Source organism: Protopterus annectens, chromosome 6.part0 (genome assembly GCF_019279795.1).
Source record: "Protopterus annectens isolate FY-2018-M chromosome 6.part0, PAN1.0, whole genome shotgun sequence".
NCBI classification, from domain to species: domain Eukaryota; kingdom Metazoa; phylum Chordata; order Ceratodontiformes; family Protopteridae; genus Protopterus; species Protopterus annectens.
The window spans coordinates 1,775,688,846-1,775,705,187 of NC_056737.1; the positions used below are offsets into that span (position 1 = coordinate 1,775,688,846).

A 16,342-nucleotide genomic window follows, 5' to 3' on the forward strand; every position below is an offset into this window, starting at 1 on the left:
TTCCAATACTTGAAAAGTAAATGTATGCTTGTTTCCCTATTTTACAATATGTTCAGCATTCACATTTGCTTCTTTTACATTTCTAATGTCTACAGTGTGTTGTCTTACTCACCTCAGAATGTCTGATAACATATTTCTGTCATTGCAAAGTCAGCACTGTGCAAGCTGGACTTTCCAAGAACTAGCTTGTATTGTGTTGTATGCATACGTTAATATTTTGTTTTGGTGGTGTGGTAGTGGTCTTCACTATGCTACCTGTGACATGCACTATGGCCTGTCAGCAAACTGGTACATAATCAGCACATAAACTTTAATCCCTCTCCCCTCTCACTATCATCATTCCTTGACTGATGTCAAAATACACAAAGTAATCCCCAGCTTCCTTACTTTCATGTCCCCAATTATTTTATATAGACAATCATTGCTTTGACAATAAAACCTTGCTGTTACTCACTAGTTGGTTCTTCTGTACTGGCACACTCCTCCTAGCTTCTCCCATTGTCAGGTTACTGAGAATTATAAAATGCTAATACACCCCCTTTCACTTTTCTGGCCAACAGAAATAGATTTATACAGCTTGTGTCTTTGGCAGCATTACGTATAAGCAAAATGCCCCTCTCTCCCTCTCTTTCACATTATGATCATAATACTGAAAGGCTGTATAAATAAATAAATAAATAAATAATACACCTCATAGCTATCTCCCAAATGCTAGCAGACCACTAAATGACTAAAACAACACTTTCTGAACTTTGTTAAATCACTTATTTGCGATGCATACGTGTGTGTGTGTGTGCGCGTGCGTGTATGCGTGTGTGTGCACGCGCGTGTGTGTGCGTGTGTGTGTGTGTGTGTGTGTGTGTGTGTGTGTGTGTGTGCGTGCGCGTGCATGGCATAGGCAAGTTGTTTATGTAAAAAGATGTATGTAGAAGAGAAGATAAAGTTGCTTTCAGCTAATTACAAAGCACACTGCAGTGACTACAGTGGTAGTACTGATACATGGGAAGAATTTATATAGATGTGAAGATGTAGCATTTATCAAAAAGAATAGCAGAATTAACCTCACCCCCAGCAAAATTTCCACTATTTGGTATAAATACCACTTCAGGTCACACCTAAACAGAGGCCACAAGCCTAGTGTGACGAATACATAAATAAATAAAATGAATGAATAAATGAACGAATGAATGAATGATGAAAAAACATCAGTTTCCTACTCCAGCTAGTAAACTGTATGTGCAGCATATAGTTGTCATCCTTTCAGATTAACATTAGAATAAAGAGGAAAAGTTTAAACTTATGGTTGCTGCCTTTTAACAATAACATCAACTTTCATATATTTCTATATCATCTAAGCATTTGTTTTAATTCAGTTTTTAATGTATAAGGACTTCCTCTATATTAATTTTTAAATAGTTTCAAGATTTCTGTTTGAAATGTATGTATGTGTGACACTGCTGGTTGTTCGGCTTTTACTTTGCAAATAATTGACTGAACTTTGAATTATTAGTTGCTTTTGATCCATTTTTATCAGGATTTGCTTCCATTTGTTCACTGCTTTTTGCTTTACTCTGCCCACAGACCTTTTTCCAGCAGATCAACTAATTAAGCACCTTGGTTTCGGTGCTCCATGGTACCTTCTGGCACACTGTTTCTCACAAAGTGTTCTGTTATCCTGTATTGGCAAAGACATGATGTACTGTTTTACCCAATGAAGATCCTACTGGAATATTCTTGACAATCCACTGATGACATTTCAAGAATATATTCGAGTCACACTTGCAATTTTTAGCTGTCACTCATTTTAATGCCTGCCTGCCTGCACTTGTTTGCCAGGATAGGGTTACATTTCCCATTCCAGACACTTGATGCACTGTACTCCTATTGACACATCTTTCTGCAGTGAGCTGTCTGCTGACCAGGATGCTAAATGTGAATATGGTTACCTTTGACTGGAAACCACTTCCCTGTCTGAGCTTTTGGGACATATCCAACAGTTCTGTATTGGACTTTTGTCAGTTAGCCTTAAGCTGGTTATTCATGTGTGGACTGGGAGATGTATACCTGTGGCCACTATTATTCCTTGATCAAGGAAGTATTTTTCTCTAATAACAGCCTGTTTCTCACTAGCCCTGCTCTTTTTAAATTTTGCCCCCCTTCTGTTATTCCTAGTTTTATAGGTTTATAGGTACATAAGTGATTACTAGGCTAATTAAACCAGGAGGCCTTTTTAAACCTAGTGCTGCTTCCCAAATGCATCTGACAAGTTCTGATACCTTAGGGTTATTTTAAGGAGTATAGGTAGGCTTGGGCATGGGTACATTTGTCTACTACAGATAGGTGTCAGACCAAGGGTAAATTTCCAGTTCCCCCATCTACTGGTCCAAGTTACATTTGAAGTGGGTTAGGGAAAAACTCTGCTTCACATTGCTGGGAAGCCTTTTCCTGAGAAGCGGTAATCTCTGAGAGACATGCCTGAATCTCCAACATGTTCTATTTATGTTGCAGACTGGGTAATTCTGATTTGTTTTGTGGATGCGCAACAGGTTCATCAGAGTGGAATCAGAGGGTGCTTTGCAGGCCAGGCATAGATTGCCTCTCAACAGTCTGTAGGAGACCAAGTACAGGGATTGGACTTTGAGGCAGTCCCCAAAGGCCATGTTGTTTAGGCTATGTATTCTTTTTGTGAGGAACTTCTGTGGATGTTCCAGTTGTTGCATATGACTGGTCAGATATATAACAAAGGGGGTGTTGTACTTAATCACTGGTCTGATAAGGTCTGAGTATAGTGGAACAATGACATCCTTGGACCTAGATGCCATACCCCTGCTTATAAGTTGTGCAATATTAAAATGATTTCCTTACTACCATAGACACATGATGGTGAAAGGCCATGTTACTGTCTACATGTGTTCCCAAATCCCTGACCACTGGGTCTACAGTAAGGGCCATATCATCAATGTGGTAGTTTCTAGGGGTAGCTGTCTTCCCAATGGATACTATTATGCATTTCTTGGCATTGAGTTTTAGGTCGTGGCTCTGGCAGCAGCTATTAGTCTTTATCAGGCCTTCCTGGTGGTATTTGTGTCATTGGGGAATTCTATTACTACACCTAGTTTGCAATGTTTACTATGTTCCCACACCCAGCAAATCCTTGTTTACTGAAATGTCAGCCTTTTACTGTCCTTCCTGCAGAAACTGATTCTGGACATTTTTGAAGTTATTCCTGAATTTACCTTATATTTTGCTTATCCTGTCAGATGCTTCAGTATTACAAGTCTGCACAGCTGTGGCTGGGCCTTCATTGCACTAGTACTTTGTGTTATGTCTGGAAGATCAGACATTATCTATTACACATATTTTATTGACTTAGTGTTTCCATTCTATATAAGCTAGTTCTTTGTCATGTTATACTTGGGAAACAACAGTATATTTTATGATACTGAATTCTAGATCTGGCAAACTGGACTAATGCACATAAACTGGACTTTTGACTTGCACTGTCTAAAATACAGGAGCAAAGGAACAATAATAGGCAGGAAATCAGAGGGACCATAAAATGCCTATATACATATACCTTTAAGCATGTATATATATATATATATATATATATATATATATGTGTGTGTGTGTGTGTGTGTGTGTGTGTGTGTGTGTGTTTCAAAGTTCTTACCACTCATTTTAAACAATTAATAGTGCTCACCTCTCTGCAGACAGTTTTTACCATCTCAAAGAGTTGCCACTGTTAACTTTTCAATATTACACATATAAGTAGAGCCCAGACCATTAACTTTATGTGTGTGTGTGTGTGTGTGTGTGTGTGTGTGTGTGTGTGTGTGTGTGTGTGTGTGTGTGTGTGTGTGTGTGTCTCTGTGTTTTCATGCTTTTGTTTTATTTATGTTCTGATTTGCATCTCATATATGTGTCTCACTGCCTTAGGTACCAGAGTCGTGGTTTGGTGTTTTTCATTTTATGAATTATTTAATCTTTAGACTATTGTTGAATCCTGAAAACCTTACAGCAAATACTGCATACACTCAAAAGCTATGACTCTAGGCTTTTATAACAAAACGCTTGTCTGAGGAACGTAATTATTTCACACTACCTTAATGTGAATAATCTTAAATAACAGCACTGACCCCCTTCTAAATAGGTTTCTTACATGACAGAGATTTCATTCTTGCCTTCTGCCTGCTCATGTATCACCATTTACCACCATCCATTACAGCACTCTGTAATCATTTTAGGATTACAAGGAGCCACCAGATTTGAAAAATATGGGTCTGATTGTTGCACTCCCTGAGTAGGGTGGCTGTATCCCTGTGAGGATGACTGTTCATCACTTTAGGGAGAAATTGCAAGAAGGAGGGACGTTCCTTGTATCATGAGGTACTTAGGGAGTAGGGTTAGTGTGCTGTATACAGGGCCTATCCCACATCTCTCTCCGATGGTGTGCTGCTAAAAAATGCCATTTCAGTAGGTGCAAAGCCTGGTAAAATTTCAGACGTGTTGCAACTGGTGTCTCCCTCTAACTAAGATGTGGACCTAAACAAAAAAAAAGAATTCTGGAGCTCCACTGCTGGGGTTAATCACCACCACAACTTAGGAAATAAAGTAATCCAGAGATGACAGGCAGAACCTTCAGTCTTAGCATAGAACTATCAGGTAGCTAAACTGGATTGAGTTCAAAAGACAGTCATCCATAGTTGAACACCAAAAAAAAAAAAAAGATCTTCAGCCTAAGCAGTGAGCTATTATGTAGTTGCTACATAAGCTGCATAATAGCTCTCTGCTAAAATGTAGCAAATAGCTTTACTTAACTATAACATGCAGCTTCTTAGTACATTTACAAAAATCATACACTTCCATTCATTAAGCTGCCACAAGCATGATTGCAACTGTTTAAATGAATATTGCTATTCCTTGTGACCGACCACACCTATTACACAGCTATAATTGTACCCCCTAATATCTTCTGACATGGGTATCCACCCCACCCCCTTTTGCCCTATGCTGCTGTGGCTTTTCCCAACTGAATGAAAATGCTGTTCCTCACTTAGATGGTGCCATACCACCAGGTTTCACTGTCATTTGTTGATCTTGCAACCATCTGTTTTAAATTCAATGTTTAAAGTGATTCAGATTAACAATAGATCTATGGTTTACTTTGGTTATATCCTTCAGGCTGGAACAAACTGCAACTTTCTCCTCATCTAATATCCTCAGGTAATATGAACAATTTTCTGCAAGTTTGCTCTCTTATATCAACACCATTCTATATTATCCACAGTGGATATTCTTGTGTGGGTTTAATATATGGCCTGATGACCAGTCTGTTATACTTGCCATGAATTTCTACTAAATAGTGAAGAGCTTTTCCTTTGCTCAGGTAATTTATTTGGTTACCCAGACTATGACTCCCATATTGCAATGGAGATAGTCATATTTAAACCTGGAGGTGGTATTAGTTTCACAATCTGAATATCATCTGATACAGCTCTCTCTGACCATGTCACTTATTACTGAGCTGACCTAATTCAGAGATATAAAAATGTTGCTGTGACCTAATATCTCTGTTGGATCAATTGCTATCTGGATGCAATACTGGTGGCCGTGAATCATTGGTAGTAGTATATAACTTATATATATATATATATATATATATATATATATATATAAAAAAACAAGGTATTTCCAGTGGTCGGGATTACATCTTTCAAATTTGTGGGCATTTCACTTCTACTGGTGCTCATAAATACAGATATGCTCTTGAGCTTCATGATTTAAAGAGACCACTGGAGTTGGATGCATGTAAATGGACATTTTTTTTCTCAAGAACAATTTAAGTTTAGTTTAGCACACCATTCATAAATCACATGTTATAAAGCAATAATCTTGTTTGTTTATATTTGTGCATCTAACTGTTCTGACATGCATTTCTCTGCCATGGGAAGACTATGATGCAGTTCAGCCTTTCTCACCACTCAGAAAGCTTTTTACTTAAAACTAGTAACCAAAGAAAGTCAATCACCAAAACACACACCACGTCCCGGCACTATTAAGGCTGTCCTTTGTCTCTCTTTTAGTCTGCTACACCTCCGTACTACTTTGCCAGCATAAACCACGAATAACGAATAGGTAGTAAATAATTTCTTTAATTTAAACAACCAAAACAAGTTTAAAAACTCCTCAGATTTAGCGCTTTCATCTCCCACAACGGAGACTTCCTCAGAATCCAGTTAAAAACTAATCCAAACACTCATTTTATATTATACCTTAATTCCCAACAGTAGTTAATTAATTAATTGCTTTGTAGTTTGACTCAGATTTAAAAGGGCAACACTTTTTTTATGTTGAAACATTTAAAGTTTGATAAAGTGAAAATACTCCATATGAAATGAAAGAATCTAAATATTGCTTCCAATAAAAATACTGACTATATCATAAAGTGCATAACAGTGCATATTGAATAAATAAGTGCATATTGACTAAATAAAAATGTCTTGATATTAGTCAGAAAACATACATATACTATACAATACATAAAACACATTAGCAATAATAAAAACACATATATTAATACACAATTTATACAATTGATTGATTAAATAAATAATATTATAAATATATATATATCATAAATATGGATAAATATAAATATGAATAATATAAAATAAATTAAATGAATATATTGTTATACAGGCCATTCACCATGTCTGAAAAACATTCCAAAAACCTACTTCAAAATACTTTTCATGTTCCATTTCTCACGTTCATTTTGAAAAACATTTCAATAATTTCAAGCTTTTTACTTAATTGCTTCCAGAAAGGCTTGAACCCTCATGATTTTCTCTGGACAATAATTTAGTGACACTAACTACAGAGCCACTACACGTTTTTGAAGCTGTTTGTCCATCCCACTCTGCCTGGGTCCTCACCCTCCCATGATACGTATAACATGCATGGAATATATAGGCCCACTTGTTTTCCAAATTGCTGTACTGTCACTAAGGACAGTGACGGTCCCACTTCCTTAATAGTCTCCTTCGTAACCTCCAACCTTAAGGAAACATCTATTGATTTATATGATCTGGAGAATTACTGACAACTCTCAAGCCTTTCTTTTATAGGTAAGCTGACAGAATAAATTATCCATACTCTTTGTTTTCTCATCTAAGATTTCATGCTCCCCAGCTTTCCTGGACATCCACTTTCAGATCACAGCATAGCAATATTTTATTTATTTATTTTTATTTATTTTACATTTGTCGACTGGGATAGTCTAACTGGATTTATGCCTGTTTTCAGTAGAGTCCCAGGAAGATAAGCTCCAAGAGATTACTAGACTGCTAACATACAGGTACTAGTTGTTATACAGTTAAATACTACAAAGTTTAAACAGTTCAGGAATCTTCACAGTTTATACAAAAAACATGTTACAAGCATTAGATAAGATATTTTAGACTTTATGTACAAGCCTTCATTAGTAACTAGAACGTAATTGTTAAACAAATGCATACTTCAAGTTTCAACAGTTCAGCAATGCTCACAGTTTAAACAATACTTGTTGCCTGCCTTAGGTAGGATGCTTTAGAATTATATGCAGAATAATTTAACTAGGTATTTTAAATTATCTCTATTAGGATAAGATATGTTTTTGCCACGGATAGGCCTTGATCTAAAAAGACACAGATAGAGCAGGAATTAGGTCTTAAGAGAGGGTCTTTGGGATATAGTATGAGATTAATCTGGATTTGTACAGGGACATAGCCAATGGGTTTTAAGATAGAAATCTGGATTTGCACAGGGACATAACCAATGGGTTTTAAGATAGAGTTTCAGATTGTGTTTAAAAAGTGTAAATGAAGACAGTGATGTAAGTTCATGGGGGAGTTGGTTCCAATGCTTTCCAACTGCATTTGAGAACAGAGCATTTCCTGCCATGTTATTAGATTTGCATGTTGATACAAGTAGTTTATTAGATGGGCGTAAAGTTGAAAGGTTCTTATATTGGGTAATGAGACTAGCAAGTATTGGGGTATTGGTAGGTTGGAAAAGGGTTTTGTGCGCAATGGTGAGTTGTTTAAAGTGAATCTGATTCAGAAGCTCTAACCAACCTAATTGTTTCAGATTATGGCAGTGATGGGTCCTAAAGGAGGAAGCAGTAGCAAATCTGGCAATGCTATTGTAAGTGTTGGCTAGCTTGTTAAGATTATTTTTTGACAAGTTAGTATATATGGAAGAAGCATAAAGAAGTATGGAGATAAGGTGGGAATAGACAATAGTGGTTCTGGCTAGTGGGGAGAGAAAGGGTTTTATCCTATAGAGGGAGCCTAGTTTCCTGTTGACAGTTTTTATGGTATTGTTGATATGGGTTTCAAAGTTCAGGTTGTTATCAATGGTTACCCCTAGAAGTTTAGTTGTTGGATCGGGGGATATGAGTGTACCATTACTGGATAAGACTGAAAAGTTCATTGGGAGTGATTTACGGGTAGGAGTGAAGAGGAGGAGTTTGTTTTTTGGAGGGGTTCAAGAGGAGGCAGCATTGTAGAAACCAATTTTCTGTTTTATTGAACATTGTCTGAGTTAGAGTCTGTAGGTGGGACTGAGATTTAGCTGAGCAGATTATTGTTGAATCATCTGCGTATTGTACACAGTTAGTTAAAGGAATAGCTAGGTTGAGGTCATTGATAAATATTGAGAAAAGGAGGGGGCACAATATAGTGCCCTAAGGAACACCTAGGGTAACTGGGAGATGGGATGAGAGGTTGTTGTCCCATAGCACTGCCTGCTGTCTATTATCAAGGTAGGACTGGAACCATTTTATAGTATTTGTGTCCAGAGAGAAGGATTTTAGAATATTGAGAAGTAAGTAGTGGTTGACCATGTCAAATGCTTTTGAAAGGTCGATGAAAAGTGCTGAAGAGAGAAGATTGTTATTACGGTTTTTATTGATGCTGTCAGTGAAGGATAGGAGTGCAGTTGTTGTACTGTGGAAAGGCCTGAAGCCATGTTGAGATTTGGCCAGTAAATTGTTCTGGAGTAGGTGGTCTAGTAACTGCCTGTGGATGCACTTTTCCATTATTTCAGCTAATGGGGAAAGTAGAACTATGGGACGATAGTTAGAATATTCTCTGGAGTGTCCACCCTTGTGTAGGGGGATAATGTAGGAGATTTTCCAGATGGTGGGAATAGTGCTTTCTTGTATGGTTCTATTTATCAGCAATGATACAGGATAAGCTATGACTTTGGCTGCCTTTTGCAGGTATTCAGCAGGTAGCAGGTCAGCTGAGGGGGTAGTAGGTTTTAGTTTACTTATGAGGCTACCCTTTTAATGAATCTTAATTATCTTCGTATGGTAGGTGAAGAAATTATACTCTCGTCCTCATTCTGAGGTAACAAGTTATATTCCATTCTCATTTAGTGGAAACAACTATTCATTCTTTCTAAGTTACAGGGATGTGTTTACATTCAAGCCTCATTCTATGGGAACCAGTTACATTTCATCCTCACTCTCTTTGGTCTCTAGCTTCTGACTGATGGTATGGACCATTGAACCCTGATCACACACGCATAAACCCCACTATGGCCTTTACTTCACAATCCTTGACTGATTCTCCTTTTAAATCTTGGGATGCTGTCATCAGGTTGTTTCAGGTATTGGTTCATTTTCAAGCTAAATGTTGAGCTAAGGGGTCCTTAAGGTTGGATCCTGACTCATTTATTGTTCACAGTTTACATTCATTCAGTAATAATAGAGCTCATTCAAAGGACAAGTTTGCAATATCATTGCTTTGCTGATGGCATTTAGCTTCACTGCTCCAATCAGAAATGTATGCCAGATTTTACCTTCTTAAAAGACTGAATGGATCTGAAGCTGAATTGGATAAATGGTACTTAAGCTCAGTCTGGCTAAAATAAAAGCAGTAATAGTGCATGTTGCCATTTGATCATCATTATATAGTTTCCCTTTTAATTTACTATGCAGATAGTAGGTTGGAGATTGTATCAGGAGTGCAGGACCTGAGCGTGACTCTCGGTAACATACCATCTTATAAGGATCAGGGGAACAGCTGTTGTTTAATCTTAGGTACATCTCGTAGTCTGGCACTTACTACATCACATGATCTGACCTCATGCACTGGTCTGTATGTGTCTAACTTACTGCAAAGCTGTTTAAGTCAGGCACAATAACTTCAGCCTTCACCACTTTAGCATATGCACAATACTGATGTAAGGGTGCTGATGGGCATAACTTATTTGGTCATATCATTTTTGTGCTCCAAGATTAACAATGGCTTCTTCTGGTGCCGATGTCTTCATTCAAGATCATGGCACACATTCTGCACTTAAGCTATGGATACTACTTACCTGAAAGTGCAATTGCTGTTCTACACTCCACCTTACTTTCCCACTAAGTTACACAGAGGATGGTGTTTGCTCAGTTGAATCTTGAAATATATGGCATGTGCTCTTTGGCCTACCATGCACATGAAAGCCTACAGTTTTGTTCAATATAGTGCAGTTTATAAGTATATGTATACATAATACTATATATGTGTAGTAAAGAGCTCAGAAACTGATTGTTGAAATCTGCTTTTACTATAAAGAAAAAATCAATGAAACAATGCAGGAACAGTAAAATGTATTGATACATATTCAATAAATGTTGGTACCTGGGCTTTGTTAGCCATTTTGTGTCTTCGTCTGAGATAAAGATTTAATAAGTTGTTCTTACTTTGTAACTTTTTTGCACTACTGTGCCTAAAAAAATGACAGTTGCTTCATTCATAATACAGTCTGCAAATATGGCTTCATTAAAGATAATGGGTCAACATATCAAGAATTTTTATGAATAAGACTTTGTGTCAAATTAAACAGGTCAATAATTTGAAGATTTTTCAGTATTTTAACTAAAGTTTTCTACTTAAATTTCTTAAGACCCTGCCTAATGAATCAAAGGATTGAAAAAGTTCATATCTGCTGAAAAAGCAGGTCCATTCAGTGAATGGAAATTCTCATTTAGAACTAAAACACATTTTCGTATGGATATCAGAAAATAACACCTCTGGTCACAAGGTACCCTGACAAACTAGTTATATTGCACATTTTGAGCCAAAGATTGTACATTTCCATGCACTACAAGGCTGCCTCTTTGCAGTTTACCTCACGTTTTTGTCATGGCTGTATTATAATGTCTCATGAACAGTAGTGATAAGAACGTTAAATCCTTCCTTAAAGGCAGTTTTCATACAATAGCAAAATCACTTCAGGATACACACATCACTGTGATTGGTTACAGTTAATGAGATGGAACCCCGCAGATTACACGCCGTGAATCTAGGATCAAAGTATTAAAATCACAAGTTATGATCAGACTATGCAGTAAAATAGATATCAGAAGGTATACGGAAATATTTCATGGAAGTTACCTCAACATGCAAGCAGACAATACAGCAGCTTTATATCTAAATGAAACAATGATTGCGTCATCCTGACTGAAAAACGGGTCTATATTATAACATCGAAGTCTAAAAAGATTGAATGTTATAATATCGACCCCATTCAATCAAAACACCAGAAAACTGAACAGTCAGAATAGCAGATTTTTTCCCAGGGAAAAAATTTGCTGTTCCAACAAACATACACACAACTCAAGCACACCAAAATAAATAATCCACGCACATACACTTCACGAAACCCTACACTAAACCAGACATACACCACTAGCTACCCACTTACCTTGACCCAACCCTAACCTTAAGATCCCTAACTATTGCACACTCGCCTTACCCGCTCCCTACCCCTAACTCACCTACCTCACCCTAACTAACCCTCACGTCCACACAAGCACACATTTACCTGACCTGCGCCCTAACCCTAACTCACCTATCCCATGCCCAATTGCACACTCACCTTCATTCGCACACTTACCTTAACCCGGTCCGTAACCTTCGCTCCACAGTTGAGGAAATAGCGAAGCTGTAGAAACGGCCCACTGAATACTTTCCCTAGGAAAGTATTCGGTGTTCTGCAGCTTTGCTATTTCAAGCTTTCGCTCTACTGGGTTCGATATTATAACATTCGAAGTTTTTGAACTTCGATGTTATAATATAGACCCCTGAAAAACCAGGTTAGGAGATATTGAGAGTGGGTACATGGTGAGAAGGCAGAAAATTGACAGTGGATCACATTATATGTAAACAGAGGGAAAATATACCAACAATTTACTATATTTTAGATTCAATCATTTTATTTTTCAAATTGGGTATTTGTAATCTGTGTCCTTATGTCCAGGATCCAATGATAGGGTGCTAAGCATTCCTAATAGCATTATGGATTTGGGAGGGGTAGTACTTAATCATAGACAGGCAGACAGACAGAGTTGGGGTTTAGCTATTTTATTAAGTGCATTTCTGGTTTGATTTGGGGAAAACTTTCTTGCATTATTAATAGGAAACTGGCAGATTAGAAATGAGTGACTGTTCTGAAAAGAAAGACTTACAGTAGAGGATGGACATCTACTAATGTCACATTAGTTAAATTATTAAGTATGTTCTTGTCTAGGGCAGTGGTAATTGATTTCTGCATTTGATGAATGTAGAAAAGTTATATAAAAATGAAAGAACAATGATGGCTTACTTTATGTGAGATGCTGGACACTCTTGAAGTGGGTATGTGACAGAATGAGTTCCTGACTGTAACCTGAACTGAGAGAGCTGATCTGAGATTGAGCACTCCCATCATAATTATGTGTGTGTATGTATAGTAGTAGGATAAACAATAACAATTGTAGTAAAATAAAAGGAAGATTATGTTTTCATTTATTTCAAGTTCTATTTTAAAATTAGTTGAGGGTAATAGCAGGCTTTCTTCATATAATTATTCATTCATTCTTTATCACTCGATAACTGCATTACCCAGCTCAAGATTGCATGGGGACCTGAGACTATCCTGGCAGTCAATGGGCTTAAGAAAAAGAAAGCAACCTGAAACGGAATGCCAGTCCATCGCAGGAAGTGCATACAGACACACTCAAATACTGCACACATGCTTCTGGGAAGTTTGGTGAATCCTCAGTTCCCTTGCAGCATGTCTTTGGAATGTGGGATAACACCAGACCATCTGGTGAAACACAAAGACCCAAGGGAACATGTACACTCCATACAGAACGTACTATAGCAAAGTGCTGAACTAAAGAACCAAGCGTTGTGATTCATCAGTGGTAACCACTGTGCCACTCTGCTGCCTGACAAGTAATTAGGCTGTCATATTTTATGGCAATATGGAATTGTAATCACACTACCACAGTTTATGACAATAAGGGTGTTACATTATCAAATTATCATAATTCGTCTGAGTAGGGGCTTGAAAAATAAACTGTCACACTCACTGGCATGACTTATTCCTTTCAAATTAGACAATCAGAAAGCCAAACAAGTATCACACATATATAGAAAAATGTTTTGCTTTCTGTTCATGAGAGCACTTGGGCACACATAAACTGTCATTGAAGACTGCAGTTTCCAGATCCTAACATACTTCTCATGTCTAGTAGAGGGAAATATGCTTTACTTGTCAGATCAAATGAGACATAAAAATGCAATGTGCAGCTTATGACTACAGTGTTGGATGAATGTGACTGCTGTGTCTCCATTAATGCTTCTGCCTTCTGTTTTTTCAGACCAGGAAAATAGATCGTTCCAGGAGACAAGACGTGAGTGAAGCAAATATGTATTTTTTCATTGAATCTGCCATCGCATTATTTGTCTCCCTCATTATCAACCTCTTTGTCATGGCAGTCTTTGCAGAGGCCTTCTACCAGAAAACAAATGAGCATGTGGTAAGTGCATGTAATTAAATCTTAGTCATATATCTGGCAGCTGGTTTTGAATACCTACTTCTCTATTATGTGACTAAGAATATTAATGGAAATATAATACCAAAATCAACCTGCATGTCTTTGATTATTTCTTCTTTTATTATTAAAAAGACTACCTACACAATATACATGGTCACAAAAACTGACATGCTAAAGGAAATAGCACATATGGGTAGACAGCTGTAATATTAATGAGGGAGCTACACTAATTTGCAGGTCATGTATTACATAATACTTCTACTGATGCCTCAGTCTGAATTTATACCTCATGAAGGTCAGTCACATCAACTCTATCTCCATGTTATTTAATAATTCTCCTAACACATTATGGTGTTAGAGTGGAGACATGTTTGCCAGAACTGGAAGAATGCATCTGCAGAAGTGAGTAAATATATCCGCTTTCAAGACTAAGCATTTGGAAGTATGGATATATAATTTACAATGAAGACAATGCTACAGTTGTCACCACTTGGAATTATGTTACTAGAAAGTAGTTTAGCAGACAGTTAAAATATTTGCCTCTATAAAATCAATTTGTTCTTCAGTAAAAATGGAATAATTGAGAAGCCTAAAAAGGTATCGTGTGTAGCATTCTTACATGTCACTGAGTAAGAAACTTAAAATTATTTCATTTTTCATTTTCTTGAAGAGGATCTGGAAGAGAACAGCAGTATTTAGAAATTTTAAAAAAATTCAAGCCAAGAAGGATCTTGACATTTATCAGACATTTGCTCTTTACAAAATCATAAAGTCAGACAGAGACAGTAAATGCTAATGTCATTGAACTGAAGTAGAAAGCACACGTATATGAATTCAGTGAGTTGTGTGATTCATTAATAAGATACAGAATAATATTTGGAATAAGAGCACGAAACAAGGAGCAGGCTGTTTAGAAAAAAACATGCCTGAACTTATCAAAAGCTGTAGATGTGTGCCATGCAAGTGGAATGACTAGTTAATGAGGTTTTACACGGACTAGAACAATAAATGAAACAGTATGAACAGGTAATGGATATGAGAAAGTCATGCAAGAATTCAAAATGAAAATCAGAGGGGGAGTGCAGTTTTAATTCATTCTCCATGCAGTGGGTGTGTCTATAAGCATGTGAAGAACAGTTACACAACATTCAATCAATTGTGCAAAATATGTGCTATAAAAGGACAGCTGTTCTCAAAACAATATGCAAAATTTGCATTAAAATCTATTATTCCAAACTGCAACTTTTACTGTCCCAAAATAAACCCACCATTCTTCCGATCTTAATTACATCCTCTAACCTTCAAGCCCCTTTGTTTCTTACATTTCAGAAATGTTTCTCCTACAATTCCTTATATTAGTACCTCTTCTCCTACTTAAATATTTAACAATCTGGCAACATCCAATACATTCGCAATTCCAACAAAACTCCTATATTGTGCCATCCAAGATAAATACCTCTGAACGTCATCTCCCAGTCACACCCTATCAATATCAGTATTTACACATCCTAATGTTCAAGAACAGCTATTGGAAGCAGCAACCATTGCTCACAAATTGGGTATTAAACACAAAACCAGACAAAAACACTTCTACCTGTGCCATCATGCCTCCATGACCATAAAACATAGCACTGATATCCAACCAAACCAGGCCAAACTCAGCATATTAATGCACCAGACAGCAAATTCACAGCAGCTGCTTTTTAAAGACCATCTCACCCACAATCCCAGCCTTATCTTAAGTTGAAACATTTGGTATATAGTGAACCTCACATTTGCAAAGATTCCTGGAGCTTTTTGGAATCTGTTGATAAGCTACCTTTTAAAGATACATATGTCTTCTTAACCATTGATATAAAAGATCTGTATTTGGTGATTCCTCATAATATTGGTATAGATTGGTTTAGTGAGTTTCTCTATGACAAGAATGTTGACCACTTTGATGTAGTAGTATGCACACATTTGATGGAAATTGTGCTTAAGAATAATTTTATTCTTTTTAACAACGAGATCTTTTTGCAACAAGAGGGGGTGGCTATGGGGTCAGCTTGTGGTGGTTTGTATGGGAATGTGGTTGTGACACAATGGAAGAAAAAATGTTTATTTTCCTCCATGTTTTACAGTTACATTAAGTACTATACTCACTATCTTGATGACATTTTTATTTTATGGGATGGACCTAATGAACTGATTAGGAAATGTATGTTATATTTTGATTCCACGGCTGTATTCTTAAAGTTCGCCCATAATCATGATTTACATCAAAGTCCCTTCCTTGATATTTTCTTATCTAAAAATGATCAGAATAAGAGATTTACATCTAAGATTTTCAGAAAGGAGACATACTCCAGTTCTTTGCTTCATTATTCAAGTACCCACCCATTGAAGCAAAAGAAAGCCATAGTGAAGGGGCAATTTGTCCGTGCTGCATGGATCGTTTCAAATATGGATGATTTCTTAATCGAATGTGACACCCTTAAA

At 36.9% G+C, this 16,342-nt stretch overlaps 1 protein-coding gene across 1 annotated transcript in view; it reads left to right on the top strand.

Moving 5' to 3' along the window:
• LOC122804931 (natural resistance-associated macrophage protein 1-like) overlaps window positions 1-16,342 on the top strand; it is a 757,143-nt gene that overhangs the window by 480,610 nt on the left and 260,191 nt on the right. Inside the window, exon 9 of the mRNA XM_044075149.1 lies at window positions 13,685-13,843. Coding sequence (XP_043931084.1) covers window positions 13,685-13,843 — 159 coding nt within the window. The remainder of the gene's footprint in view (window positions 1-13,684; window positions 13,844-16,342) is intronic.